We start from the raw sequence: 24763 nt of genomic DNA, 5'->3' as shown, positions 1-24763 counted from the left end.
TCCTCCCCCCCCCACCACCGGGCGCTATCGCCCCCCCCAGGAAAGGGGGAGCAGCCCCCGCAGCCCTCAGCCTCTCTTCCCCCCCATCAGCAAAACAAAGCAGAGACGCTCCTCAGCTCAAGTCAAATAAATATGGAATCAGGCAACTCTAGTTGCATCGAGTGGAAATGCTTCGTTACAATGGCACCGAGCAGGGCCCCAGATGAGTCATGTGCAACACAGAAACCTATAAGGCTGAATATCAATGCTTTTTTTTGTTTCCTTTTTGTTTTTTTTGAAAGTCTCCAATCGCTATGGAACTGATTAAGTACAATGCAAAGAGATGGGCGCTGCAGTTCTACCCTTTGCCCGCTGTTACGCTAGTTAGTTTGTCTGAGTCCCACACCAGTGACGGTGGGTGCGCAGCCTTTACAACTTGTCCAGGAAGTTGTCCAGGGCTGGGATGCCCTCCTTCAGCCCCTTACGTTTGCGGGTCTCAGCCACCACCTGCGAGGGGCGGCTGGTGCTCTCGAAGGGATCCCCAGGCAGGATCTGCCAGTGGTCAAACACGCACTGGGGGAAAGCCTGGCCGCCTGTGTTGGACCTCAGGTCAGCTGTGAAACCTGGAGGGGAGAGGAGAGGAGTCAGAAGGGGAATCACAGCCCAGCCCCACAGATGCGGGATTCCACCTTCCCGTGAACCTCCAGCCTCCCCCCACCGCCACCAACAGCCCACATCCCACCCACCTCCAGCCCTTCAAGCACAGGACACGAATCATAGAATCACCAAGGTTGGAAAAGACCTTAAAGCTCATCCAGTCCAACCCTTCACCTCTTACCAACAGCTCCCACTAAACCACGTCCCTCAACACAACATCCAGCCTTTCCTTCAACACCCCCAGGCTCGGTGACTCCACCACCTCCCTGGGCCTCCATTCCAGTGCCTGACCACCCTTTCTGAACAGTAATACTTCCTCATGTCCAGCCTGAATCTCCCCTGCCGTAGCTTGAAGCCATTCCCTCTGCTCCTATCACTGATGACACGAGAGCAGAGGCAGACCTCCAGCTCACTACAGCCTCCCTTCAGGGAGTTATAGAGCACTGAGGTCTCCCCTGAGCTCCTCTTCTCCAGGCTGAACATTCCCAGCTCCTTCAGCCTCTCCTCATCAGCCCTGTGCTCCAGACCCCTCACCAGCTTTGTTGCCCTCCTTTGAACGCGTTCCAGGGCCTCAATATCTTTCTTGCAGTGAGGGGCCCAAAACTGGACACAGCACTCGAGGTGCGGCCTCACCAGAGCTGAGTCCAGGGGAAAATGAATGGCGAGCAGGAGGAGCCGCCCCACACTCACCAAAGGACTCGTTGACAGGCAGGTAGGCCTTGACCACGAACATGGGGGTGCCAGCCACCTGGGACTCCTCAAAGACGTGGCCACGCTTCCTGTTCAGCACACCGTAGATGCCACCGACCACCTGCTCTGGGCACTGCGGGACAGAGGAGTCGGGGGCTGCAAACCGCCCACCTCCGCTCTCCTCGGGTGGGGAGAAAGGATTTGCCTTACCTGGATTTCCACAAGGTAGATGGGCTCCATGAGCCTGGGCTGGGCGGTGAGCACGCAGGCATACAGGCACCTCCTGGCAGTGGGAATGATCTGGCCGCCCCCGCGGTGGATGGCATCGGCGTGCAGGGTCACATCGTGCACATCGAAGCGGACGCCGCGCATGTTCTCCTCGCACAGGACGCCCTGGGTGAGCAAAGGTGGGCTGTGGGGCAGCACCGGGGCCAGAGGGGAGCCCTGCTCCTCCCACCTCCGAGTCACGGCTGCAGGCAGCTCTGCAGCTGCCCGTCAGGCTCCCAGCAGCCTCCCAAGCTCGCGGCCACCGAGGCACCGCGCTGTTCTGCCCCACGGCAGCCCGGCCCCACACACCACCCCTACCTCCTTGGTGGCCCACTGGAAGCCAGCCACCACGCTGTCCTTGATCTCGTTCAGGTACTGCACTCCCTTGGTGATGTCGGTCAGGATGTTGGGCCCGGTGCCGTCAGGGCCGAAGCACCAGATCTTCCTGGCTTCGGTGACGTCCCACTCGTACTTCTCAGCCAGGTAACGAGCTCTTTGCTTCAGCTCCTGGCGAGCAGAGACCTCGCCCTTGTCGATGTCCTCAGCCAAACCGTCAGGGAAGGGCCGGGCCTTCATGTACAGCCTGTTGTGTTTGTTGGGGGACTTGGAAAGGCACATCACGTTGGATTCCTCGCTGACCGTCTCACGGTAAGACACGACGGGATCCGATTTCTGCAGCGACAAACAGCAGGGAAGAGCTGTGAGCCACCAGCCTGCAGCTCCCGGCAGCACAAAGGCTGCCAGCACAGAGCTGTTATGCTGCGGGTTCAACAGCAGCCCCTGCTGCTCAAGCTGTGCGTCCGTGCCATCAAAGCACGCTGCTTCACAGCCCCTCGCTCAGCCTGCCAGGCTGCACACAGCAGCCGTACCTTGATAGGAATGCAAGCGTGGTCCTCCTCCAGATCCTTCAGGCAGATTTCCAAGTGCAGCTCCCCTGCGCCAGCAATGATGTGCTCTCCAGACTCCTCAATGATGCACTGGAAAAAAAACCAAAACCCAAACATCAAGACAGCAGGTGAGACTTTGGGCTGATAGCAATGGAAGCTCCCGCATGTGAAACACCAGCATTTGCCTGACGGTCTCTGATTTTCTGCCTTGACTCATAGAACTGTTTTAGAAACTCCTTCTGCAGTCCTGGGGATGAGTCAGCACGAGGGAGGAGCGCTCTGTTCCTCCCTCTGTTCCTCCCTCCACTCTGGGAGGGCTGGGACCAATAATCAACTGCAGCCCCTCCTGCCAGCTCTCCCACTGCAACCACAACCAGAAGCACCACAGCCCGCGCGACTCCTGCGCAGGACTGGGATTTCCTGCAGGCTCACCTGCACCATAGGGTCAGACTTGGCGAGGCGTTTCAGCCCCTCCACCAGTTTGGGCAGGTCTGCAGGGTTCTTGGCTTCCACGGCCACTCGCACCACAGGGCTGACGCTGAACTTCATCACCCGCATGTTGTGAGCGTGCTCGAAGGTGGTGATGGTTCCAGTCTTCACCAGGAACTGATCGACGCCAACCAGCCCCACGATGTTTCCACAAGGCACGTCCTCAATGGGCTCCACGTAGCGGCCCATCATGAGGATGGTCCTGCAGGGACAGAAGGCTGTTTCACGGCCTCAGAGACACAAACGGGAAGGACAGCTGCCCTCGCGCTGCACCCAGCCGGGACCAACCTTTGGATTGGCTTCAGGTACAGATCCTCCTTCTTGCCAGGTGTGTAGTTGGGTCCCATGATCCTGACCTTCAAGCCGGTCGATACGAGACCAGAGAAAACACGACCGAAAGCATAGAAACGGCCCTTGTCGGAGGTTGGCACCATTTTAGAAATGTACATCATCAGGGGGCCCTTGGGATCACAGTTCTTAATACCTGAGAAGAAGGAAACAGATTTCATTGAGAAATACCTGTGGTGCCCAGCAGACCCGCCTGCTTCCCCTCAGTGCCCAGCAGCGCCCCCTCCTCTGCTCTGCCAGCCAGCAGGGAGGAAGATCAGATCGCCCAGAGATCTTTTAAATGAATACAGGCTCAGCCTGAGCCGCCACCGCGCGCCCTGGCTGCCCTCCAGCTCCTGAGCAAGATCAGCACTCCTGAATCAAGCGCTCGCTGCTAAGCCTGTTTGAGCCACGCTAGGAAAGCTGCAGGCTCAAGGATTACAAAAGCTCCTAAGCTGTGGGCTCTGGAGAACAAGACAGTTCCAGGTGCTTCAGACCACTGAACGCTCCTGCAAAGAGCTCAGCACAGCAGCAGCCCCCACGTACCTATGGCAGCCCCCACGTACCTATGGCAGCCCCCACGTACCTATGGCAGCCCCCACGTACCTATGGCAGCCCCCACGTACCTATGGCAGCCCCCACGTACCTATGGCAGCCCCCACGTACCTATGGCAGCCTCGTCGTCGGGGGGCCCCTCGTAGAGCAGCTCACAGCGGTACTTCTGGGCCGTGACCGGAGAAGGCAGGTGAATGGTGATCATCTGCAGCAGGGCATCTCCGGCAGGCAGCCACCGCCTCATCACAGCCTGAGCACAGAGCAGAGGGTGAGGCGGGAGCCCAGCACGCAGCCCTGCCTTCCTCGCTCCCCTCTACACCTTCGTACCCCAGCAGGGTTTGCAGCTGCAGAGCAAATCCCTACAGCTGGATCAGCCCAACTCATCTCCTCTCATGGAGCGTTCGACCCATCTCACCTTCAGCAGGGGTTTGCCCTCCTTGTCCTTATCTTCGCTGTCAAGCTTGATGTCAAGTTTCTCAATCAGTTTGGCTGCCTCATCTTTCTTGAAGGTCATGATTGCATCGAACACCTACGAGAGCAGCAGCAGTCAGGAATGTTTTCAGGACCCAACCTGAGAGCAGCAGCATCTCTAAGGAGAACCTGTGCTGAATCCACTGCCTTCCCAACCCACCGCCCTCCCCTGCTGCACAGAACCACGAGCTCAGCTCATCTCAGATACTCAAATTTCTTCAATCAAACAAGTCAGGTCAAAGTGAAGAAATTTTCCATCATCACGCACTGCAGCAGAACAAACAGAGCTTAGGGCATCAGCAAGGAGCACACCTTGAAGATGGGATCAAGGATGAGCTGGCAGAAGGTCCTAGGCAGTTTCTTCCCATCAGGGCCAGTAGCGGATTTGCTGAACTTGCCGGTAGCAGGATCAAAATACCTGCAGAAGAAACGAGCCAAACAAATATCAACCTCCAGCTCAGGTGTAGAAGCGTGGCAGCTTCTTTTCCCGATTGGCTCAGGGGTGAGGAAAAAAACCAGCACAAGGATCAACTGACTGAGCCTGAATGCCTGCACTGCCAGGTCAGGGGCACACAGAGCTGCATTGGATCAGAACCGACAGCCACAGTCACTCACCTGTCTCCCCACAGCTTCTTCATCATGTCTTCTACTTTCTTGGCACGCTCAGATGGATTCATCTGGGCATCACCCTTAGCAGCAAACTTTGCAACGTACATTTCAGCAAACTGTTTCAAAGTGAAAGCCCAGCCATGCAGGCCAGAACCAAAGCCAACTGTACCAAGCACGGGATCGATCTGAAAGGGAAAAGGATCAGCTGTGGAGGCTCCAGCAGTCAGCCCAGGCAAAGCAAACACTGCAGGCCTCCAGCAAGAGCCTGAAGGTGGGGCCTCAGAGCCACAGAAGCACTGAGCCTTTCTGTGGCAGCGCCTGCCCAGAGACTGCCTGGCCCACACGGCCCTTTTCAGCTCCACAACCCAAAACTGGATCCTTTTTTCTTCACTTCATCCAGCTCAGTGGATCTGTCTGCAATCAGACCGCCATCCTTAAGGGAACACCGGTCTAAGAGTTGACAATTCGTTTGTTGCTCAGCAGGAACAAAGCACAAAGGTTTCCCCAGAACCCGCAGCTGAACAGCCCTGCACGCAGCTCGCAGTCCAGCAGGGAGTGAAGGGACCAACATCCCCAAGTGCCCTCCAGCCTCAGCAGGCAGCCCAGGCCCTGCACCCTGCGTCAGCTGAGAGAGGAAAGCCCCGCCAAGAGGAGAACAGCCTCAGCAGGCAGAAAACACACTGGTGTTCCTATTCCTCACTGGGTGGGTGCCCCACTGCCCCAGCCTCACTCCTCCTCCTCCAAGTGAAGGCACCGCTACCACACACAGCTGCTCCCTCCTGCTGAAAGCAGCCTCCCAGCCCTTCACCTACCATGATATTCCCCATAGGGCCGCTTTCTCCTTCCCCGTAGGTGGAGATGATGACGTTCACATTCTCCACGATCCTCTGGAAGGTCTGGTACAGCTCCTCAGGATCCAGCTGCAGCTCCAGCAGCGCCCGGTCCATCTTGTTCATCATCAGGACGGGTTTGATCCTCTCGGCGATGGCCTGACGCAGCACAGTTTCTGTCTGCACACACACACCTGGCCAACACAGGAGAATCAGTTCTCCTCACCTTCAGCTCAGCCCAAGGCGGGCTGCAGTTACACACGGCTGCAAAAATCTCACCAGAGACGCAGTCGACAACAACCAGGGCGCCATCAGTGACCCTCAGAGCAGCAGTGACCTCCGAGGAGAAATCCACGTGCCCAGGAGAGTCGATCAGGTTGATCAAGAAACCAGAACCATCCTTGCTCTGCTTGATGAACGCCAGATCGTTTTCAGAGAGCTCGTAGAACAGAGAAATAGCTCTGAAATGGAAGAAGAGCTGTTAACATCACCCACTCGTTACCCCTCCGCAGCACTCTGGAGCAAATACAGTTGGAAGCATCCTTTCATCCCTTATTATTTATTTCCAGACAGCTGCATCCAGCCTTCAGGATTTCCTGAAAAGGCTCACAGCACTCATCCAGTTCCAACCCCCTGCTGTGTGCAGGTCACCAACCAGCAGCCCAGGCTGCCCAGAGCCACATCCAGCCTGGCCTTGAATGCCTGCAGGGATGGGGCATCCACAGCCTCCTTGGGCAGCCTGTGCCAGTGCCTCACCACACTCTGGGTGAAAAACTTCCTCTTAAAATCCAACCTAAACCTCCCCTATCAGGGAACGTGATCCAGAGAGGCAGGTGGGGAAGATGCTCAGGAGCGTCCACAAAAAGCTCTGCTTTTCACGCTTCTCTGAAATCATAACCTCTTCTGACACCATGAAGTGCCAAAGAGGCACACAGCCTCCTCCTCTCAGCTGCATGTTTCTGCTTTTCCCACCAGCCCAAATCCCTTCTGACCCCCCCCTCCTCAGGTGTCAGACCCACAGGCAGCGATGCTCCCAAGGACAGCTGCTCACCAGGCAGCCTCCACAATGCAGGACTCCCAGCCACCAGCTCCATTACACACAGCTGGTGCCAAAACAAGAGGCCAAAAGTCACACTGCGGGAGCACATCAATGTCCCAGCAGCCATCAAGGTAAGGCTCAGTGACTCACCACAGGGCAATCGATACGTGCTCCTTCTTTTAAGCAATCCAGACAAGTAAAACAAAAAAACAAAACTAAGCTTTTGAACGAGAAGACAAGAGAAAGGCTGATGCGATCATCTTCATCTCAAGGTGAAACCAGGGTAGGATTCAAAGCATCCCCGAGGTCATTGGGAACACGAGGGCACCCTTAGCAGCAGCACTCACGTAGATTTGATGGTGATGCACCGTTCCTGCTCGTCCTTCCTGGTGTCAGTGAAACGGGTCTCCCCCGCGCGGGCAGAGGCGATGATTCCAGCTTTGCATACCAGAGAATCAGTCAGGGTCGACTTGCCGTGATCAACGTGGGCAATCACTGACATGTTCCTGATGTTGGCCTTTTTGTCCATGATGGCCCGTATCTGATCTACCGTGAAGTTCACCTTGGAGAAAAGGACGAGAGAGGAAAGGAAGACGCGCTACGTAACAGAACGGCTCCATTTCTTCATACGTGGCACCGTCAGGTTTAACCTCACAAAACAACAAGCTGGAAAAAAGGCCAGGGCACCGCAGGGACGACCGGGCCTGAGGTGCAGCAGCCAGCAACGTGCCTTCAAGCTTTGCCGCACTGACAGCGCCGCGGGCCGCCCTCCATCCTCACCCCCCGCTCAGGGGAGCCCCGCACCGCGGAGCCGCAGCGTTACGTAAGCGCTCCGGTAGCCGCACCGCAACGCCGCATCGCCGGCCGCCGCGGAGCTCCCGGTTAACGACGCCCAGCGGCCGCGCCAGGCCCCGGCCCCGGCCCCGGCCCCGGCCCCACCCCTCTCCCCTCACGGCGGCCCGGGCCGCAGCGCCAGGCCTCGCCCCGCCACGGAAGCCCCGCTGCCCTCCCAGAGCGGACATCCCCGCCCGCGCAGCCCGCGCAGGACCCGCTCAGCTCCTCTCGAACGGCGGCAGGACGCGGGGCCTCACCATGGTGGCGGATGGAGGTGGATTCTCCGGGGCGGGGGGGTACAGCAATGGCGGCAGCGGCGGCCCTGTCTCGCTGGCGAGCGCAGAGCGGGCGGAAGAGAACGCTGACGTCAACCGCCCCCCTTTTATAGGGCAGCGCCGGCCGGGAGGAGGAGCCTGAACGTGCGCGTGCGCAGACGTGCCTCTCTAGCACCCTGCTGCCGGCAGCTCTATGGTCGGGCGGTGAGGTCCTCCAAGGGCCGCAGCCGGGCTCCACGCAGACCCCGCTCAGAACCCGCAGCGGAAACAACACGGCCACCGCGGGAACGACCAGGAGAACGTATTCGGGGCGCTCCCCGAGGCCACGAGAGCGCCTCCCCTTCTGCCAGCAGCGCCGTGCCGGGCACCGCGGGGCGCGGCCCTGGCCGCAGTGGGACCCTGCCGGGAGTGGGCAAGCCCCGCCCCTCTCGGCGTCTCCGGCCCAGCTGCGCGTGCGCCGGCCGGCCGGCACTGGGGAGGGCACTGGGCTCTCCAGCGCCCCCTGCGGGCGGGGAGGAGCGCGGCGCCCCGGGCCCGGCGCGGCACGGAGCAGCCCGAGGTGCGGAGGATCCCCGCAGCACGGCGTGCAGCCCGGGGCGCTGCGAGCAGCGGCTCCTGCGGCAGAAGCCCATCGTGGGTGAGCAAAGAGAAGATCCAACCAGGGCTGCGGCGGAACATCGCCCTCCATCTCCACACCGCGAGTGCTTCGCTGTTGTTTCTTCCTCTTCATCGGCACCGCAGGACGCCGTGGCTCCGTTTCCATCAGCTGCAGTGCAACAGAGCTCTCCCAAACCTGCAGCATGCTGTCTCCCGGCCCCATCCCACGGGGACAGTAGTGGGGTGCAGCAGGGACTGCTCCGGCCTTGGGGGCTGTGTCTGCTCCTTTCTTGTGACACAAGTTATCAGCTGTTGGCATTGCTGTAAGAGCCACTTGAATTTCTAGCACCGATGCTAGCTTTTCCCAGAGAGCACACTGGGCAGCGTGATTAACGCGTTGGCCTGTGTGGAAAACTGGCTAGTTATCTTCTTGCTTAATTAGCTTACGGGGCTGACATCGAGGAGAAAGAAAGCGCTAGGAAAAGCTCTATGTTCAAGAGACCACCCTCAGGGCTGCCCCCGTTGTGTAACACCGCTGCCATCGATACGTGAGGAGCTGTCACAGCCCCGACGTGCTTCACCTGCAGGAGGAGCAGCTCCACTGCACCCAGCTTCACCCCAACCACTCGCGTTCTGTCCCTGTAGCTCTCCCTGCAGCCGTCAGCCCAGTGCTGGGCACTGCCGTGTGTCTGGAACACACCTAAAAGATGGACGTTTGGCTTTTACCCTCTGTCATTCAGCTCTCAGCTCCCCAAAAGCACCTCCCAGCAAAACCCATCTCAGGGCTTTGCAAGGAAAAGGAAGACGCGCTAAAAGCCTTATTTCCTCACCAGGCAGCACACCGCTGCTTCCAACATCAGCCAACGCTCCCGGCACTCAGGCTCCAAAGGCTGCGCAGACCCAAACGAAGCCCGGCAGGAGCAGAACCAAGGGAAATCCCTTCCCTGCCCCCCACCAGGCCTTCGACACAAGCCCAGCAATAAGAGTAGGCCGGGGCCAGCTCTTGTAGGCCCGGAGCCGTTTTAGGGGCACTGACCATCACCCCTAGGCGGGCCCGGTCAGCCCCGCACCGTGCTGCCATTTGCTCGCTGCGGGCCCGGCCCCCGCAGGCCTTCATCCTCACAGCCGCCTCTCCCTCCCGTTTTTCGGGCGCGGTCCCTTTAAGGCCCCCGGAAGGCGGGGGCGGGGCGGCGCTACCGCGCCTGCGCGTTGCGGCGGCGGCCTCCGAGGAGAGAAGCGCGAACGCGGATTGGACGGCGCGTGTCTCCCGCGCGCCCCTCCCCTCGCCGCCAGGCGTCACGTGACCCGGCGGCGGCTCCCGGCGCGGTGGACGCTGGAGGCCAAGATGGCGGCGGAGCTGGTGGAGGCGAAAGTGAGTGAGCGGCGGCGGCGCCGGCGGCACGGCGAGGCCGGGCTGGGCGGGAGCGGGCTGAGGGCTGAGCGGCGGCTCCTCCCGGCTCGGAGCCGGCGGCGGGCGGTGCGGTTCTGCGGGTGAGAGCCGGGGGGCGGCACCCCGGGACCGCCCCCCCACACACACCACCCTCTCCGCCCCCCCGGCTCGTTCTCCCGCTTTACCTCAGGGCCGCCCCACCCCGTGCGGGCCTTCAGGCCTCACCGCTCCCGGAGCTGTTCCCAGCCGTTCGTCGGCGCTTGGGGCTTTCCTTCCTTCTCTATCTGCTGTCAGAGGGAGCGGCTGTGCGGCCCTCTCACCCCCTCCCAAGGGAAAGGTGTTGGTTTGTGGGGCACTGGAGGTGCTGAGGGGGGATCTCCTAGCATTGGGGGAGGGAGTGGCCCATATGAGCCCCCTCAGCCTGTGTCCCTTCAGTGTATTGGGGGGTAGGGGGCTGGGGAGCTCCTGAACCCCCCCCCCCAGCCCTTCTCTCAGTGTTGAGCTGTGAATGTGGCACCCGTAGGGGTTTGTGTGGTGCTCTGGGTGCAGTAGTTTGTAGTGGGGGGCTCCGTTCTGTGGGGTCCCTGTGGGCGTCGAGGGACAGGTGTTGGTTTGTGGGGCACTGGAGGTGCTGGGGGGGATCTCCCAGCAGTGGGGGAGGGGAGCGGCCCACATGACCCCCCCCAATCAGTGTCCCTTCAGTATATTGGGAGGGGAGGGGGGAGCTGTGGAGCTCCTGAACCCCCCCCCAGCGTTGAGCTGTGAGTGTGGCACCCATAGGGGTTTGTGTGGCGCTCTGGGCTCTGTGGGTGCAGCAGTTTGTAGTGGAGGGCTCTGTTCTGTGGGGTCCCTGCGGGTGTGGGGTTGGATTTGCAAAGCTGTGTGTCAGTGCAGCCCAGCAGCTCCCGCGGACTGGAAGTGCTTCACGCCTGCTAAGGAGCAGGGATGTGCCTGGTTGGCTGCAGGGATACTTTTTAACAACCCCTCTGGTCCCCATCTGTCAGTGATTCGGTCCCTCTTCATTGCTGTGGGCTCAGCACCCCTCTGCAGGAAGTTTGCTGCCTGCTTACCGCTGGAGCACAGCTGGTGCTCAGACCCAGGGAGGAGCTGAGCTCAGTGCTCAGGGATCTCAGCACTTCATACAGTGACACGTTGTTGTTTTTTAATGAGATTTGCTCTGCAGTAACACGGATCCTGATTCTAAGGGTGAAGACTGTTGGTTCCAACCCCAAAGGCTGTTGGTTCTGCACCAAAAGTGCCAAGTGAGTGGTGCTGTGGGAGCAGTGAGTGTAGGAGCTGCTGTGGCTGTGTTTGTCTTTGCAGATATGCGTTTATCCTTGACGTGCCCCAGTGAAGACAACACACGCTCTGTTTTGTACCATTCTGAGACACTGAATTCCTCCAGGGTCACCCAGGTGGTGCCTGGTGAAGCAGCAGTGTGAATCCACATCTCTCGTGTCGTCGTAGCAATTAAGCGTCCTTCTCTCCTCTTGCCTGCCTTCCTTCCCTCTCCTTTTAGGAGAGCAGAGACCTGTTCTAGCCCTGCTGCTGCTCTTTGCTGTGGGATGGCTGAGTTCTTGTTTTCCACTAACTAGGAAAGGTGCTGAGGGGATACACATGGGTGCCTGTCAAGTATATTTCAGGGCAGCTTGAATCTTCACAAAAACCTGCTTTATAAGCTTGATGGCCCTTTGCCATGCGAGAGAAGCATGCCATCCATCTGAGTGTACCACTGCGCTCAGCAGAGACCGCTTCTAGCTCCTGTTCTGATGTAGCATTGAACTTTCTTTGAACCTGCTGATGGTTCTGGGCCTCCTGAGCTCCTGCAGCAGCAGCAGAATCCATTTGTGAAGGTAGGGCTGCTTTTCGCTGCTTATCAGAGCGCTGACATCCCCAGCAGCAGCCCTGGTGCTGGCTGTGAGCGTGGGGGAGTGCTTGGCGAAGCCCCCGCCTGCAGCCTGCAGGCACTGTTCTCATGGGAACGCACTGCTCTCTTCAGTCTTCTCTTCCCATAGCTGAAGAGACACACACTTCTTGTTTTCTTCAGGTTCTGCATGTATAAGAAGAGTTCTAGAGAGTTTGTTTTGCCTGTAGAAACAGCACGGAGGTGCACTGGAGGACTGGCAGCCCCACTTCACCTCAGTGTCCTCTGCTTTCCAGCTGGTGTTTGTTTTCTCCCTTTTTTTCTTTGGCTCTTTAAAGCCTTCGTGTTACCCAGAGATACGGGGGAGTTCAGAAGCTCTGAGCTCCTGCATGGTGTTGATGCTCTGGGCTGCACTGACGTGTTGGAGCTCCCTCCTCTGTGCCCCCTGTGGCTCCTATTAGAACGGTTGTTTGATGTTCAGCACGTTGAGTGATTGGGTCTCTGGTCTGGGTGGGTCGGTGGGCTCATAGAGAACACTAAGAACTGTCACTTTGCCTTCCTGTCACTGTAAGAACATCTTTAATTTTTTTATCCCCTAGAACATGGTGATGAGTTTCCGAGTCTCAGATCTTCAGATGTTGCTGGGTTTTGTTGGCAGGAGTAAAAGCGGACTTAAACACGAACTAGTCACCAGAGCACTGCAGCTGGTCCAATTTGACTGCAGCCCTGAGGTTTTCAAGAAGATCAAGGAGCTCTACGAGACCCGTTATGCCAAGAAAAGCTCCGAGGCCCCGCAGCCGCACCGCTCCCCCGAGGCTCTCCCCATTCATTCTTCGTACGAGCGCGGGAGCGCCGTGCCTCGGACTTCTATCTCCACCCCCAACATTGACTATCCCACCCTCTATGGGAAGTACCTGAACGGACTGGGCAGGTTGCCCCCCAAAGCTGTGAAGCCTGAAGTCCGCTTGGTGAAGCTCCCCTTCTACACCACCCTGGATGAGCTGCTGAAGCCCACGGAGCTCGGTGAGTTTTCTGTGTGTTGTGCCTGCAGGGTCTGGGCAGAGAGGAGTGAAAGAAGTGAGTGTCCGAAAGATTGGTTTTTCAAGGGGTTGGAAGTGGGATTTTCAAGGCTCTGTGCAGAGCAGGCTGTGCACGCAGTGCTGGATGTCACCTTTCCCCCCTGTGGTTTCCTCCCTGGTGCTTGAAGTGTATGGAATATAGAATGGTAGAATGGCTGGGGTTGCAAAGGCCCACAGTGCTCATCAGTTCCAACCCCTGCTGTGTGCAGGTCACCAACCAGCAGCCCAGGCTGCCCAGAGCCACATCCAGCCTGGCCCTGAATGCCTGCAGGGCTGGGGCATCCACAGCCTCCTTGGGCAACCTGTTCCGGTGCCTCACCACCCTCTGGATGAAAAACTTCCTCCTCATATCCAACCTAAGCCTTCTCTGTCTCAGTTTAAAACCATTTCCCTTGTCATGTCACTATCTACCCTTTAAACAGTCGATATTCTCCTCCCTTGCCTTAGAACAAGAGCACACTTGCATGGAGATGTAACTTGCAAGCCTGTCCCGTTGGCTGTAGCTTCCTACCCTTCCTAATGCTGCATTGTGGAGCACCATCTGTCTTCTCTCCCTGTACTGCCTCAGTCTGCCCATGGAACTCCCTGTGTTGGTGTTGCACCTGAGCTGAGAAGACTTTCTGCCATGCTCTGTTATTTCTCAGTGCTGAGCACTCCCAGCCTGGAGCCCCCTGTGGCTGAATGAGCACTTCTGGTTCTATTCCTTACCTCTTCATTTTGCCTTGTGCGTGGTGCTGTGCCTGGAGGAGCAGCCAGGGAAGCTGGGGAGCTGTGGGGAGCTTTTTCTCCCACTGCGGGGTGGGAATCTGCTTTGTTTTGCTTTCATTCAGCTCCTGAGCACTGCCCTGGGGTGTGGGGAGGCTGCTGGGCAGGGATTTTGCTGTTGTTGTGCTTTGCTTGGCCTCAGTGTCTCCTAAAGAGAGCGAAGCAGCTCAGGCCTCGCAGCTGGGTGAGCCCAGAGCTCAGGGAGCTGATGTGAGGCGCTGCCACGAGGACGCAGCGTGGTGGAGGCGCAGTGTTGGGCTGTGCTGGCAATGCAGGGCTGTGAGATGTGCCTGCGTGTCTTCCATCACTTTGGAATTGCATCTTTCTGCTTTTTGCTTTTTTTTTTTCCTTCTTTTTTTAATCAGACTTTTCCATTTTCTGCCTCGTTACCTGGTTTGGGCATCCCTCCCCCATGGCCTTCCTAGTTGTCTCCCCCGATAACTCACACCAGATGTTCATTACCTCCTGCATGCAGTGCTGCCTGCCTCCACCTGTTCACCCCGGTTCTGTTACTCAAAGCAGGCCTGCAACCTGTTTTACCACTCTCGTTGGTGGGGTTTTTTCCTTCTTTAAATACAAATTCATCAGGCTCGATGTGATTTTCACCTTTCTGGGGGTAGGCATTGTGTTCATGCTGTGACTCTGATAGTGAGCTGATGCCTGTGAAGCTGAGGCGTTGCTCTCAGCGCTGCTCGGGGGGCGGTTTAATTCAGCCCTGGATGTGGGATGGCATCTGTTAGTCAGAAATGCAAGATTTTGAAGAGAAGTAATCATAAAGAAGTGGAGCCATCTGGAGATAGGAGGGGAGCAGGATGTGATGAATTGATCCTTATTCAAAGTTGACCCCAGGTTTGCTCTGTCGAGTCAGAAGTGCCGTCTCACGACGCGCAGTAACGCACCTGTGTGCTGCTGATGCCCCCTCGGGTTGGTGCCCTCCCTAGGGTGGCTCTGACGAATTTCCCTTTGCTGAGAGCATTTCCTGAACAGCCTTTGGGGCTGGGATCCGAGTGCTTGGGCTCTTTGGGGCCGGGTTCAGCCCTCAGCATCCCAGCTCTGCACTCAGCGTGGGTGCAGGTGGCACTGAGTGTGTGGAGGAGCTTTCTCTGCAGGAAAACCCTCAGCTGCTGTGGGAGCAGCGCCCTTCCCTGGGCTGCAGGAGGCTTTGTAGCCACAGTGGGAGTGAAGGAAGCCTAACTGGTACGTTCCTGACTTGGATTGGAAGCACACTTGTTAACTAAAAGCTCTTTGCCCCTTGGAGATGAGGCTGATGGTGAGGTGATGCTGAGCCTGGTCTGTGGGTGAGTGCCTTCCCTGAGGAGGGCTCACATTGCTCTTACACCCGCAGGCTTCAGCCCACAGCAGACAGGTGAGGTCCGTTGCAAACAGCTCCTTCCTCCCGGCAACCACACGCAGCTGCAGTCCATTTCAGTGTTGTTTGTGGGGCTCAGCTCCCAAGGGAGGTTTGCAGAGTCCTTCTGGGCTTTAGAAGCCTTGTGTCTGGGCTCCTTCTGAAGGTTGCTGGTCGAGCTCTGCCTTAAAAATCGATTTCCTGCTGTTGGAATGAACTGATGGCAGCAGCAGCCATGCAAGCTCAGGCACGGGGGTGCAATGCAGCAGCATCTGTTCCAGAGAAAGGATGGAACTCGGTCACCTGGAGATCTGCAGCCTTAAAAGCCCGTGCTTTTTTCCCCTGGCTGCTCAGTGAAGACACAACAGCAGCTGAGGTGCCCCTGAGGTGCTCAGCTCCAGGACTGGGGCTTGGAAGGGCCGTGGGGTCACTGCCCAGCTCTGCCTTGGGGGAGTCCTCCTGCTCTGCTGGGGATCTGCCTCCTGCTTTCTCCCTGCAGTGCTGCTGCTTGGCAGAGAGGTGCCAGCAGGCAGCAGCTTTGGGGTGGTGGTGTTTCCTCCGGGTGAAGCTGCAGCAGGTTGCTGTGGGGGCAGAAGTGCCCTCAGCTCTCCCATAGAGGAGGGTCTGTGAGGGAGAGACTTATGGTACTGAACAGACCTGTTTGTCTTGGTTGGGAAGCGTTGGGTGTTGCAGTGCTTTGGAAGGGCTTTGCTCACTGGTCTGGAGGTGTTTAGATGATAGACCACGGTTCCCTAAGTCTACAGGGATATCTTAATGTTTTCTATTATATATAATATATATATAATGTATTATTTATTCTGAATGCCCTTTTTGTGTTTCTAAAGCTGAATTATAGAAGGGCAGCGGATGGAAGCAACAAACCCACATCTGTCAGCATCTGAGAGCTGCTTTTCTCCTTCCTTCATCTCGTTTTTACTCCTGGGCAGAAAAGCACCCTTTCCCACACCTCAGATCCAGGTGTTTTGCCTTTGAATAAGCCAGCAGTGACTGAGGTGCTTAGAGAAGGCACGTGAGGAAAGGGGAAGCGAGCAGTTGCATTGCTTCCTGCTCTGTGTGTTACCCTGTGACAGCAAACTGCAGCACGCTGGCATTTAACCTGAGGTGATAAGCCTCGAGACCCCACATCTCAGGCTTAATGTTAAGCAGACTGAAGGCATTTGATCTTAAAATGAGGGGTAGAAGGAGGGCAGTTAATGCCGGCTCCTGGGCTGAGCCTCGCTGCTGGGCATCCAGCCTGCCAGCTCTGCCTCCTGGAGCTGCCCTGTGTTCATTTGCTGGTGGCAGCTGGAGGCTGAGAAGATTCAGACGGCAGCGTGGCTCAGAACAGCGAGCAGCGTAGAGGAGCTGCCGTCAGACCGCTGTGTTTCTTTTCTCCTTTTCAGTTCCACAGAACAACGAGAAGCTCCAGGAAAGCCCCTGCATTTTCGCCTTGACGCCGAGACAAGTGGAGCTGATCCGAAACTCCAGGTGCTCCACCCTGGGTGCCCTTATCTGTAGAGACTGCAGCCCACAGCTTCCTCTGTGCCGCCTCCCTCCCCTGCACGGAGCTGATCCTTAATGCCCTTTGTTCACAAACCCAAATAGACAAAGAGAATTTTCACCATCAGTCACACATAAGCACAGTGGTTTTGCAGCAGTGGCTTCAGGGGGTGTCTTGAGGATCAGCCCGTCTTCTTGCACTGCTGTGGCAGTGCCCCACTTGTACCCACGTGGATCCTGAACCGCCACGTGAGCTCAGCTGCCACCCCTGCAGCAGGAACAGGGAGTTGAATCAATAAGCAGAATCTTGGAGGAGTGCAGTCAGGCCCTACCTGAGACCTGGGTCCTCTGAATGCTGACACACAGCAGAAAAAAAATGCCGGGAGAACCAGTGTCCTTCCTGCAGTGTTTGTACAGCTTTGAAAACTCCCTGTGAGGCTGCAGGGTGCCACAGCACGACATAAAAGCATGCAGGACTACAGATAGATGGCTGCAGAGTGAGCTGGGCAATTGATATAAAACTCTGGGAAGTAATTATATAAAGGCTGGTTTTTAGAAAGATTGATTCTCTAACCTTTATGTCTGGTAAATAGGACAGTTGATCTGGGCTTTTCTTTGTGTAAGTTCTTCTTCCTTGCTTTCCCAGGGAGTTGCAGCCTGGTGTGAAGTCGGTTCAGGTGGTGCTCAGGTAAGTCTGGGTGTGGGTTTCAGATGAGGTGCTGCAGGGGGAGGACAGGAACACATCACTGGGTGCAGTGAGTTGCAGGGTGGTGATGTTCATAGCTGGAAAGAGCAGTTAGAGCAGGCTGGCTGCTGGCACCTCGTGCAAGTGTCCTCAGCTGTCTGACACCTTCCTGCTGTGCCACCTGAGTCAGCAGCAAACAGCAGTGTGTCCCATGTCCATAGAATCACAGAATGGCCTGGGTTGCAAAGTCCCACAGCGCTCATCAGTTCCAACTCCTGCTGTGTGCAGGTCACCAACCAGCAGCCCAGGCTGCCCAGAGCCACATCCAGCCTGGCCTTGAATGCCTGCAGGGCTGGGGCATCCACAGCCTCCTTGGGCAGCCTGTGCCAGTGCCTCACCACCCTCTGGATGAAAAACTTCCTCCTCATATCCAACCTAAACCTCCCCTGTCTCAGTTTAAAGCCCTTCCCCTCGTCCTGTCACCATCCAGGATCCAAATCGCAGAGGTCCTGCTCTTGGTTTGGCCTTCGGTGTGGGCAGAGGAGGGAATGTGGGTTGGGAGGTGATGCTTGGCTGCTGGTCGCTGCATAGAGCTTTGAGCAGTGAACCAGGGCAGTGTTTTAGGAGCTGTGTGGTTGTTTTTCTTTTGCAGGATCTGTTACACAGACACCAGTTCTCCCCAGGAGGATCAGTACCCCCCCAACATCGCCGTGAAAGTGAACCACAGTTACTGCTCCGTGCCGGTGAGCCAGCTGGGCTGGGAGGCACCAGGGCTGCTGCAGGTGTTACTTCTGCTGTGTGCAGACAAGAAGGCAGAGTACAGAAGTTACCAATTTAGCTTTCAGATGAATTAGCTGTTAATGAAGTGCTTTTGCAGAGACTCCTTTTCGCTTTGCGCTGGGTCGCAGCGCTCGGCTCCCTTCTCCCTCTTCCTTGAAAACCGTGGCTGGGTTAGGAGGCAGTGAGGCTGACGTGTGGTTGTTCCTCCCCAGCAGCATCTTCAGCATTTAAACAAGGCAAATCTTTCCACTTCAGGGCTACTACCCGTCAAACAAACCCGGGGTGGAACCCAAGAGGCCGTGCCGTCCCATCAACCTCACCCACCTCATGTATTTGTCAGCGGCCACCAATCGCATCACCGTCACCTGGGGGAACTACGGGAAGGTAGGAGCCACGGGGAGGCACGCAGGGCTGCGTGGGGGTGCAGGAGAGCCCCCTGTCAGCCCTTCCCTTCCTCCTCTCTCAGAGCTATTCCGTGGGGCTGTACTTAGTGCGGCAGATGACCTCAGCGGAGCTGCTGCAGAGGTTGAAAACCATTGGGATCAAACATCCAGAGCTCTGCAAAGCACTGGGTGAGTATTTCTGGGCGGGGGGGGCTCAACGTGTGCCTACCTGGTGGGCAGTTCTGGCAGCCAGGCTGCTGGAAATGTGTGTGAGAGCTGAGTTTCACACCATTTCTTCCCTCCAGTCATATACAACGCTTCTTATTCAAACAGGCTCACGAAGATGTTTGTTAATCGTGTGAAATTGCCCCCAACTCCTCGTGCAGAAGCTCTGAGTCGCATAGTGATGTTTGGGGTTGGTCTCCAGGTTATGTTGTGAGCACTGCTGCGGGTCAGCATCCTTCTGAGCAGCTTTGTGCCTTCCTCTGATTGCCTTGAGCTGAGGGACGTCGCTGCAGCACCTCAGCCCTGACCCACATTGAGCCCAAAGGGGATTTCTGGAGAGAGGGATCCTGGTGGGAACATAATTCTGCCCACCAGGAATCCTGGGCTGGGCAGGGGGTTTCAGCAGCACAGCTTTCACACGTGCTGAGAGGGAAGAGATGATCCCAAAAGATGCTCGTCCTGGGCTGCTCAGGTAATGGTGGTATGAGGCACATGGAGAGCGTGGTGGAAACGTGAAGGGAAATCACCTTCTCAAGGCAGAATCTGATTTGTGGCATCTGAGAGCCTGGAGGAATTCCTGGAGGATTCCCAGTGGCTCGTTGTCACTGGATGGATGCTGTTAGTGTTCAGGTCTGTGTAAGAGAAGCAACCCTGGATCACAGCAGACTTTAAATCGTGCTGTTCAGAGCATGGGCAGCTCTTAGCAGGTGCAGGAAGCATCATCATGAAGGTTTGCAGCCACAGAGAAAGCTCTTACCAAAAAAAAAAAAGCCAGAAGTGCTGCAACTCTGTGACAGTTGAGCTCGGATGGAGCAGCACCTAACAACAAAGCAGCACCCAGTCGTCTTGTCTCTCTTCTTGTCTCCTGGGAGACATTGAGCTGCATTGAGGAGAAGTGCTGTGATTATGGAGCCTCGTGGTCTGGAGAGCTGCTGTTGTGATCTGGGAGGGTCAGGATAAAGGGGTGATGTGCTGCAGAGGAGCTGGCTGGAGGAAATGCCCTTGGCATTCAGCGCTGCCAGCAGCTGCTGTTCTTCGGGAGTCGTGTGGTTTCATCTCAGGTTGGTTCTGCACCTTGAGGCAGATTTTCCCGTGTGGTTCTTGCTGCCCTTCCTGAGCTGCTCAGTGAGCTGAGGAGCAGCACCCAGCAGTGCTGAGATGGACTGATGGGGAAATGAAGTTGGATGGCTCCCTGGCACTTGTGCTGCTTTCTGTTGGCTCACTTGTGGGATCTTCCTCAGAATTTCGGGGGTCACAGGGATGCAGTGCATCCCATCCTATTGCCACCCATCCTGGAAGGGAACAAAGTCCCTCCTGCTCGTGCTAATGACCAGATAATTCATTAGATTAGAGAGGGGACCTGATCCAGGTCTATAAGTACCTAAGGTGTGGGGGGCAGAATGGTGAGGCTGGAGTCTTTTCAGTGGTGAATGGAGACAGGACAAGGGGAAATGGCCGGAAACTGCAGCATAGGAAGTTGTGCACCAATGTGCAAAGGAACGGCTGTGCAGTGAGGTGAGGAGCACTGGAACAGGCTGCCCAGGGAGGTGGGGGAGTCTCCTGCTCTGGAGATGTTCAAGACCTGCCTGGATGCCGACCTGTGCGACCTGCTGTAGGGAACTGCTTTGGCAGGGGGTTGGACTCGATGATCTCTGGAGCTCCCTTCCAACCCCTACCATTCTGTGATGCTGTGTGACTTCTTCCTGGGCCTCGTGGCTCTCTGTCCTCCCTTTTGCTCCCCACCTGCACGGGGATGGCGACAGTTGGCTCCTGCTGCCTGGGAAGGCAGGGCTGTAGGAAAGGGGGGTGGACCTGGGGCTGGGGGCTGCAGGAAATGCTTTCCCACCAGGTGAGTGGATGCTGCAGAGCGCTGAGCCGTGCGTGGCCGTGCAGTGCTGTGCCGTCCTCTGCCTCTGAGAGCTCCTGGCCCTGCACTGCAGGTTTGTCTCCGTGCTGCAGTTTGCTCCTGTTCATTTTGTTGCCCTTTGCTCTTCCTGCAGTAAAAGAGAAGCTACGCTTGGACCCAGACAGCGAAATCGCCACCACGGGCGTCCGCGTGTCTCTCATCTGCCCGGTGAGTCTCTGCAATCCTCACCTGCTCTGCTCCACAAACCCAACCCGGCCGTGTGCAGCTGTGCTGCTGGGCTCAGTGCTGGGAGCTCAGCCCTGCTGCTCACCGCTGCCCTGCTCCCACAGCTGGTGAAGATGCGGCTGTCTGTGCCGTGCCGGGCTGAGACCTGTGCACACCTGCAGTGCTTCGACGCCGTCTTCTACCTTCAGATGAATGAGAAGAAGCCCACGTGGATGTGTCCCGTGTGTGACAAACCCGCGCCCTACGACCAGCTGATAATTGATGGGTGAGTGTGTTCGCTGCCGTCCTCGGCCCTGGTGTTTCTCTGCTGGGTGAAGCAGCTTGTTTTACGGTCTGCCCTTCTGGAGCCCGCGTCGGGGCGAAGCTGGAGGTGTATTCTGCTCGTGCATCGTGCCCCGACTGCTTGTGTTGGTGTGCTGGAGCAAGGTTTGTTGGTCTGCCCTTCTTGATTTTAGGATTACCCTAAAGCCTTACGAGCATCGAGCGTTTACTGCCTCACTCTGATGAACCTGCACAATTGGCTGCCCTGGCTGACAGATGTCACGCTGCATGGAATAAACCCACTTTATAAGCACACGATAAGGTGATTTTTGATAGGAACCATCTTCCTTTTCTCTTGCTGGTGTGAGCAGGCAGCGCTTGCCACGCTGGGAGCTTGGCTGGGGGGATCTCTGCCAGCTTCTAAAGCAAACAGCTCCCGACATGCAGTCCCTGAGGCAGAAGTGCAGGTGCAGCGTTTGCATCAGGAACGTTATCTCTGTCTTCTGCGTGGTGCTGTGAAAGCATTGCAGGGAATTGGAGCAGAGCGAGGCAAGAAACGCCTGTGCTGAGCCCCGGCTGTGAGTTTGGCAGGGGCAGCTCCAGCCCTGCCACACAACCCTCGTCCCGGTCCGTGTGGGAGCGCTGCTCCCTCTGTCTCTGCACCAGAGTTGTTGGCTTGCTTTCTACCAAGGAGAGCTGTGGTTCTCCGAGGCGAGGCGAGCCGGGCGCCGTGTGGCAGGGCAGCAGTGCGTGGAGGTGCTCAGCCGGGCTGCTGGGGGCCCGGTGCCGCTGTGCGGCGGCAGCTCTCCCCCTCCTGGTGACGGAGCCGCCTGCAGTGAGCAGAGCAGAGCTGCGTGGAGGCCCGGCTCTCATCCGGGAGCGAAGGAAGGCGGCGCAGTGGGCGCTGTGCTGAGCTGCGGGCTGGGATCGCCCAGCTGTGTAATTGACCTTCAGTGCGGCGTCACTGCGGTGCTGGGGTGGCAGAGGGTCAGCGCAGGGCCGTCCCGTGGCTGTGCTGGCAGTGCTCTGAGCGCTGCTGTGTCTGTCAGAGCTGCTCTCGTCCCGCGGTTGGGGCTCCGTGTTGGTAATGGCGCTCCGGGTGGCTGTGCTGAGCTGTGGGGCTGCCCACGGGGCTGTGTGTGCGTCCTGTGGGGCTGAGCGGTGCTGCAGGACGCCGTTGTGGAGGTGGGTGGCTGCTGCCGTGGCTGCGGGGAGTGAAAAGAGGCAGCAGGGTGCTGTGTTGGGAGCAGTGGGTGCTGGCGTGGGACAGGAGCGTGAGGCCGCGCGCTTCCTCGGGTGAAGCCTGGGGAGCCGCCAGCTCACCAACGGCCTCGGTGGGGTCCGGGTGCCTGGAGCCCCTTTGGAGGTGAGACGCTCCTCTGACGGCACGTGAGGAAGCTGCCGGTCCGTGGCTGCGAATGGCGGCGCTGTCGGTGCGGGGCAGGTGCAGCTGTGAGCGTGGAGCATCGGTTCCCTGCCGGCCAACCCGGACCCACAGGGCCCTTCCTCCCACCCAGGCTGCTGTCGAAGATCCTGACTGAGTGCGAGGATGCGGATGAGATCGAGTACCTGGTGGATGGCTCCTGGTGCCCCATCCGAGCCGAGAAGGAGCGCAGCTGCAGCCCGCAGTGCCCCATCCTGGTGCTGGGTGAGTGCCCTGTGTGTGCTGCACATCCGCCACCCCCCGAGCCGCGCGGTAATTAGCAGAGGCCTTAATTTGTCCCCTCTTCCCCCGATCGCCTTCAGGTTCTTCGGATGTGAACGGGCTGCTGCCCGCTCCCAACGCTAACGGTGAGAACGGCAAAGCTGCTGCTGACGTGGTGGATTTGACACTGGACAGCTCGTCATCGGAGGAGGAGGAGGAGGAGGACGAGGAGGAAGATGACGACGATGAGGGACCCCAACCAAAACGGCGCTGCTCTTACGAGAAGGGTTTGGTTTCTGCCTGCTGACTGTGGAAGCAGCTCTGGATCTCAGAACGGACAGACTTGAATACTCTGGTGCTGAAGCTGGAGGGGGGGGGGGAGAGCGTCGTCTCCCGCCTCGTCTCCCATCCTCCCCCGTCTCTGACTTTCCTATTCCGAATTAACCATTAAAACAAGAGAAAAACAAACAAAAAGAAAACCCCACAACCACTGAGCTGCTTCTTGGTTGGAAAACCAGCCCAACTCCAGGCCCGACCCCGAACCGGACTCTGAAGCAAGGAAAGTGTCTTAACCCACGGCCGGGGCTTCGGCTCCCGCCCCGCCGCCCCCCAGCACGGCCCCACGCATCTCCAAAGCTGTGTGCATCCTCGTCTCGTTAATTAACCATTCCTGAGTATCTCGAGTTCTGCCGGGAGGGAGAGGGGGTGGGGGGAGGGAAGGAGGAGAAAAGGGATGGGGGTGGGGGGAGGGGGAGGTTTGTATCACCCAGCATAGAGGGGTTTTGTAGGGGTGGGGGGGCGTGGGGGTGAAGGGGGAGAGGAGGAAGCCGCCGTCCCAGGCAGGAGCTGGAGCAGCTCTGCGCCTCGTGTCCAAGGGCGCCGTCCTGCATCCTTCATCCCCACCCCAGGGTAACGTAGCATCGTCGTAGTGACCCCGTTTAGTTGAGCAGAAGCCATCGGGGGTGGGGGGGGGGGGGGTTGGGGGAAGGGAAAAGGGGGGGTTTTGGGGGGAGGGGGGGCTCGCCCCGCGAACCTGTTGTCTTTTTGAAGTGCAATAACTTGGTGTTTTTGAAGACTCAAAGGGCTGCGCGTCCCCTTCCTGCGGAGGAGGCGCAGTGGGCGGCGGGGGGGCGGCGGGGGCCTTCCAGAAATGCCAGGTGGGGAATCTCAGTTCTCACCAACTCTACCTCGGTTACCAATTCAGGTTTCTTTCAAACCCCCCCCCCCCCTCCCCTTCCACCCCATCCGCAGCCCCACGGCCGCCCTTCGCCCCCAGCCCTTCGCCCCACAGCATCCATGGGGAGCCGGGGGGTGGAACCGACCCCCCCTGCAGCAGAGGGGATGGCAGGAGGGGTTGGATGGCAGGAGGGCGGCTGGGCGGCGCCGCAGATTCCCCCCTTCTTTCTGATGTTTGTCTCCTAATTTAATTGCTTTTAAATCTTCCAGGCTCAGAGCCGCTGGTTGGAAACGTCGCGCTCTGTTACTGCTGTTGTGTTTGCGTTGGCAGCTCCTCCTGTACATACGTTTTGTTTGCTTTGTATCCCGTTCTGTTCTGTTCTTTTCTTTTCTTTCTTTCTTTCTTTTTTTTTTTTTTTTTTTGTAAAGAGAGAGGAGAAAAAAAAAAAAAAAAAAGAGAAAAAAAAAAAAAAGGCAAATTATTTTTCTTTCCCTCCGTACACCTTCCTCAAAGTTGGAAATTATAGTGTTTGTTAAAATAAAAAGAAAGATTTACATTTAACCTCGCCTTGCCTTTCCTCTTCTCCCATGGGGTCGCTGGGCTGGGATGGGGGTGTTGTTGTTCCCCCCCCCCCCCCCCGGTGCCACTCCAAATTCCTCCACCTCCAGCAGATTAATCATTTTATTGATGAGGCTTAAAGGCCCAAATCCCGCTAAACCCGGGGCTTTGCCAGATAAACAGCCCGCTTTGCAAAGGCGGCCCGTTTGTGAAAACACAATTAGCAAACCCTGTAATCTGCACTAATTATCGGGCCGCAGCCCTCATCCGGTGGCGCGCTGCGGGGCTACGGGGGCCATGGGGGATATGGGGGCTATGGGGGCTGTGGGGGACGCGGCGCCTGCAACACGGACCCCCTTCACCATCGAGTACCTGCTGTCGGCACGGGGCACCGCAGGGACCCCCCCGCCCCCCAGCAGCGCCCCCTCGTCCCCCCCCGGCCCCACAGTGCAGCCTGGGGACAAACCGGCGCAGTCCTACATCGCGCTCATCTCCACTGCCATCC

General features: G+C 57.7%; 2 protein-coding genes across 2 annotated transcripts; one reads left to right on the top strand and one right to left on the bottom strand.

Annotated features, from left to right (window-relative positions):
* Positions 1-84: 84 nt before the first annotated feature.
* On the bottom strand, positions 85-8729 carry EEF2 (eukaryotic translation elongation factor 2; the record flags this gene model as incomplete). Its single annotated transcript, XM_079546746.1, has 15 exons — positions 85-602; positions 1327-1459; positions 1537-1719; positions 1912-2265; positions 2463-2570; positions 2913-3171; positions 3258-3453; positions 3963-4101; positions 4267-4380; positions 4635-4740; positions 4938-5116; positions 5744-5955; positions 6041-6222; positions 7148-7362; positions 7740-8729. The coding sequence occupies 15 exons, from the start codon at positions 8727-8729 to the stop codon at positions 409-411; spliced, it is 3564 nt and encodes a 1187-aa protein (XP_079402872.1). The 3' UTR covers positions 85-408.
* Positions 8730-9851: 1122 nt separating this feature from the next.
* On the top strand, positions 9852-22830 carry PIAS4 (protein inhibitor of activated STAT 4; the record flags this gene model as incomplete). The annotated part of the gene is made up of 11 exons (XM_079546849.1): positions 9852-9878; positions 12360-12783; positions 16356-16440; positions 17099-17140; positions 17790-17880; positions 18173-18301; positions 18384-18489; positions 20526-20599; positions 20722-20882; positions 22396-22526; positions 22625-22830. The coding sequence occupies 11 exons, from the start codon at positions 9852-9854 to the stop codon at positions 22828-22830; spliced, it is 1476 nt and encodes a 491-aa protein (XP_079402975.1).
* Positions 22831-24763: the final 1933 nt, after the last annotated feature.

The sequence above is a fragment of the Tetrao urogallus genome (assembly GCF_951394365.1).
Source record: "Tetrao urogallus genome assembly, chromosome: 25".
Classification (NCBI taxonomy): Eukaryota; Metazoa; Chordata; class Aves; order Galliformes; family Phasianidae; genus Tetrao; species Tetrao urogallus.
Note: the sequence above shows the minus strand (reverse complement) of the source record. Positions and strands in the feature narration are given on the sequence as shown.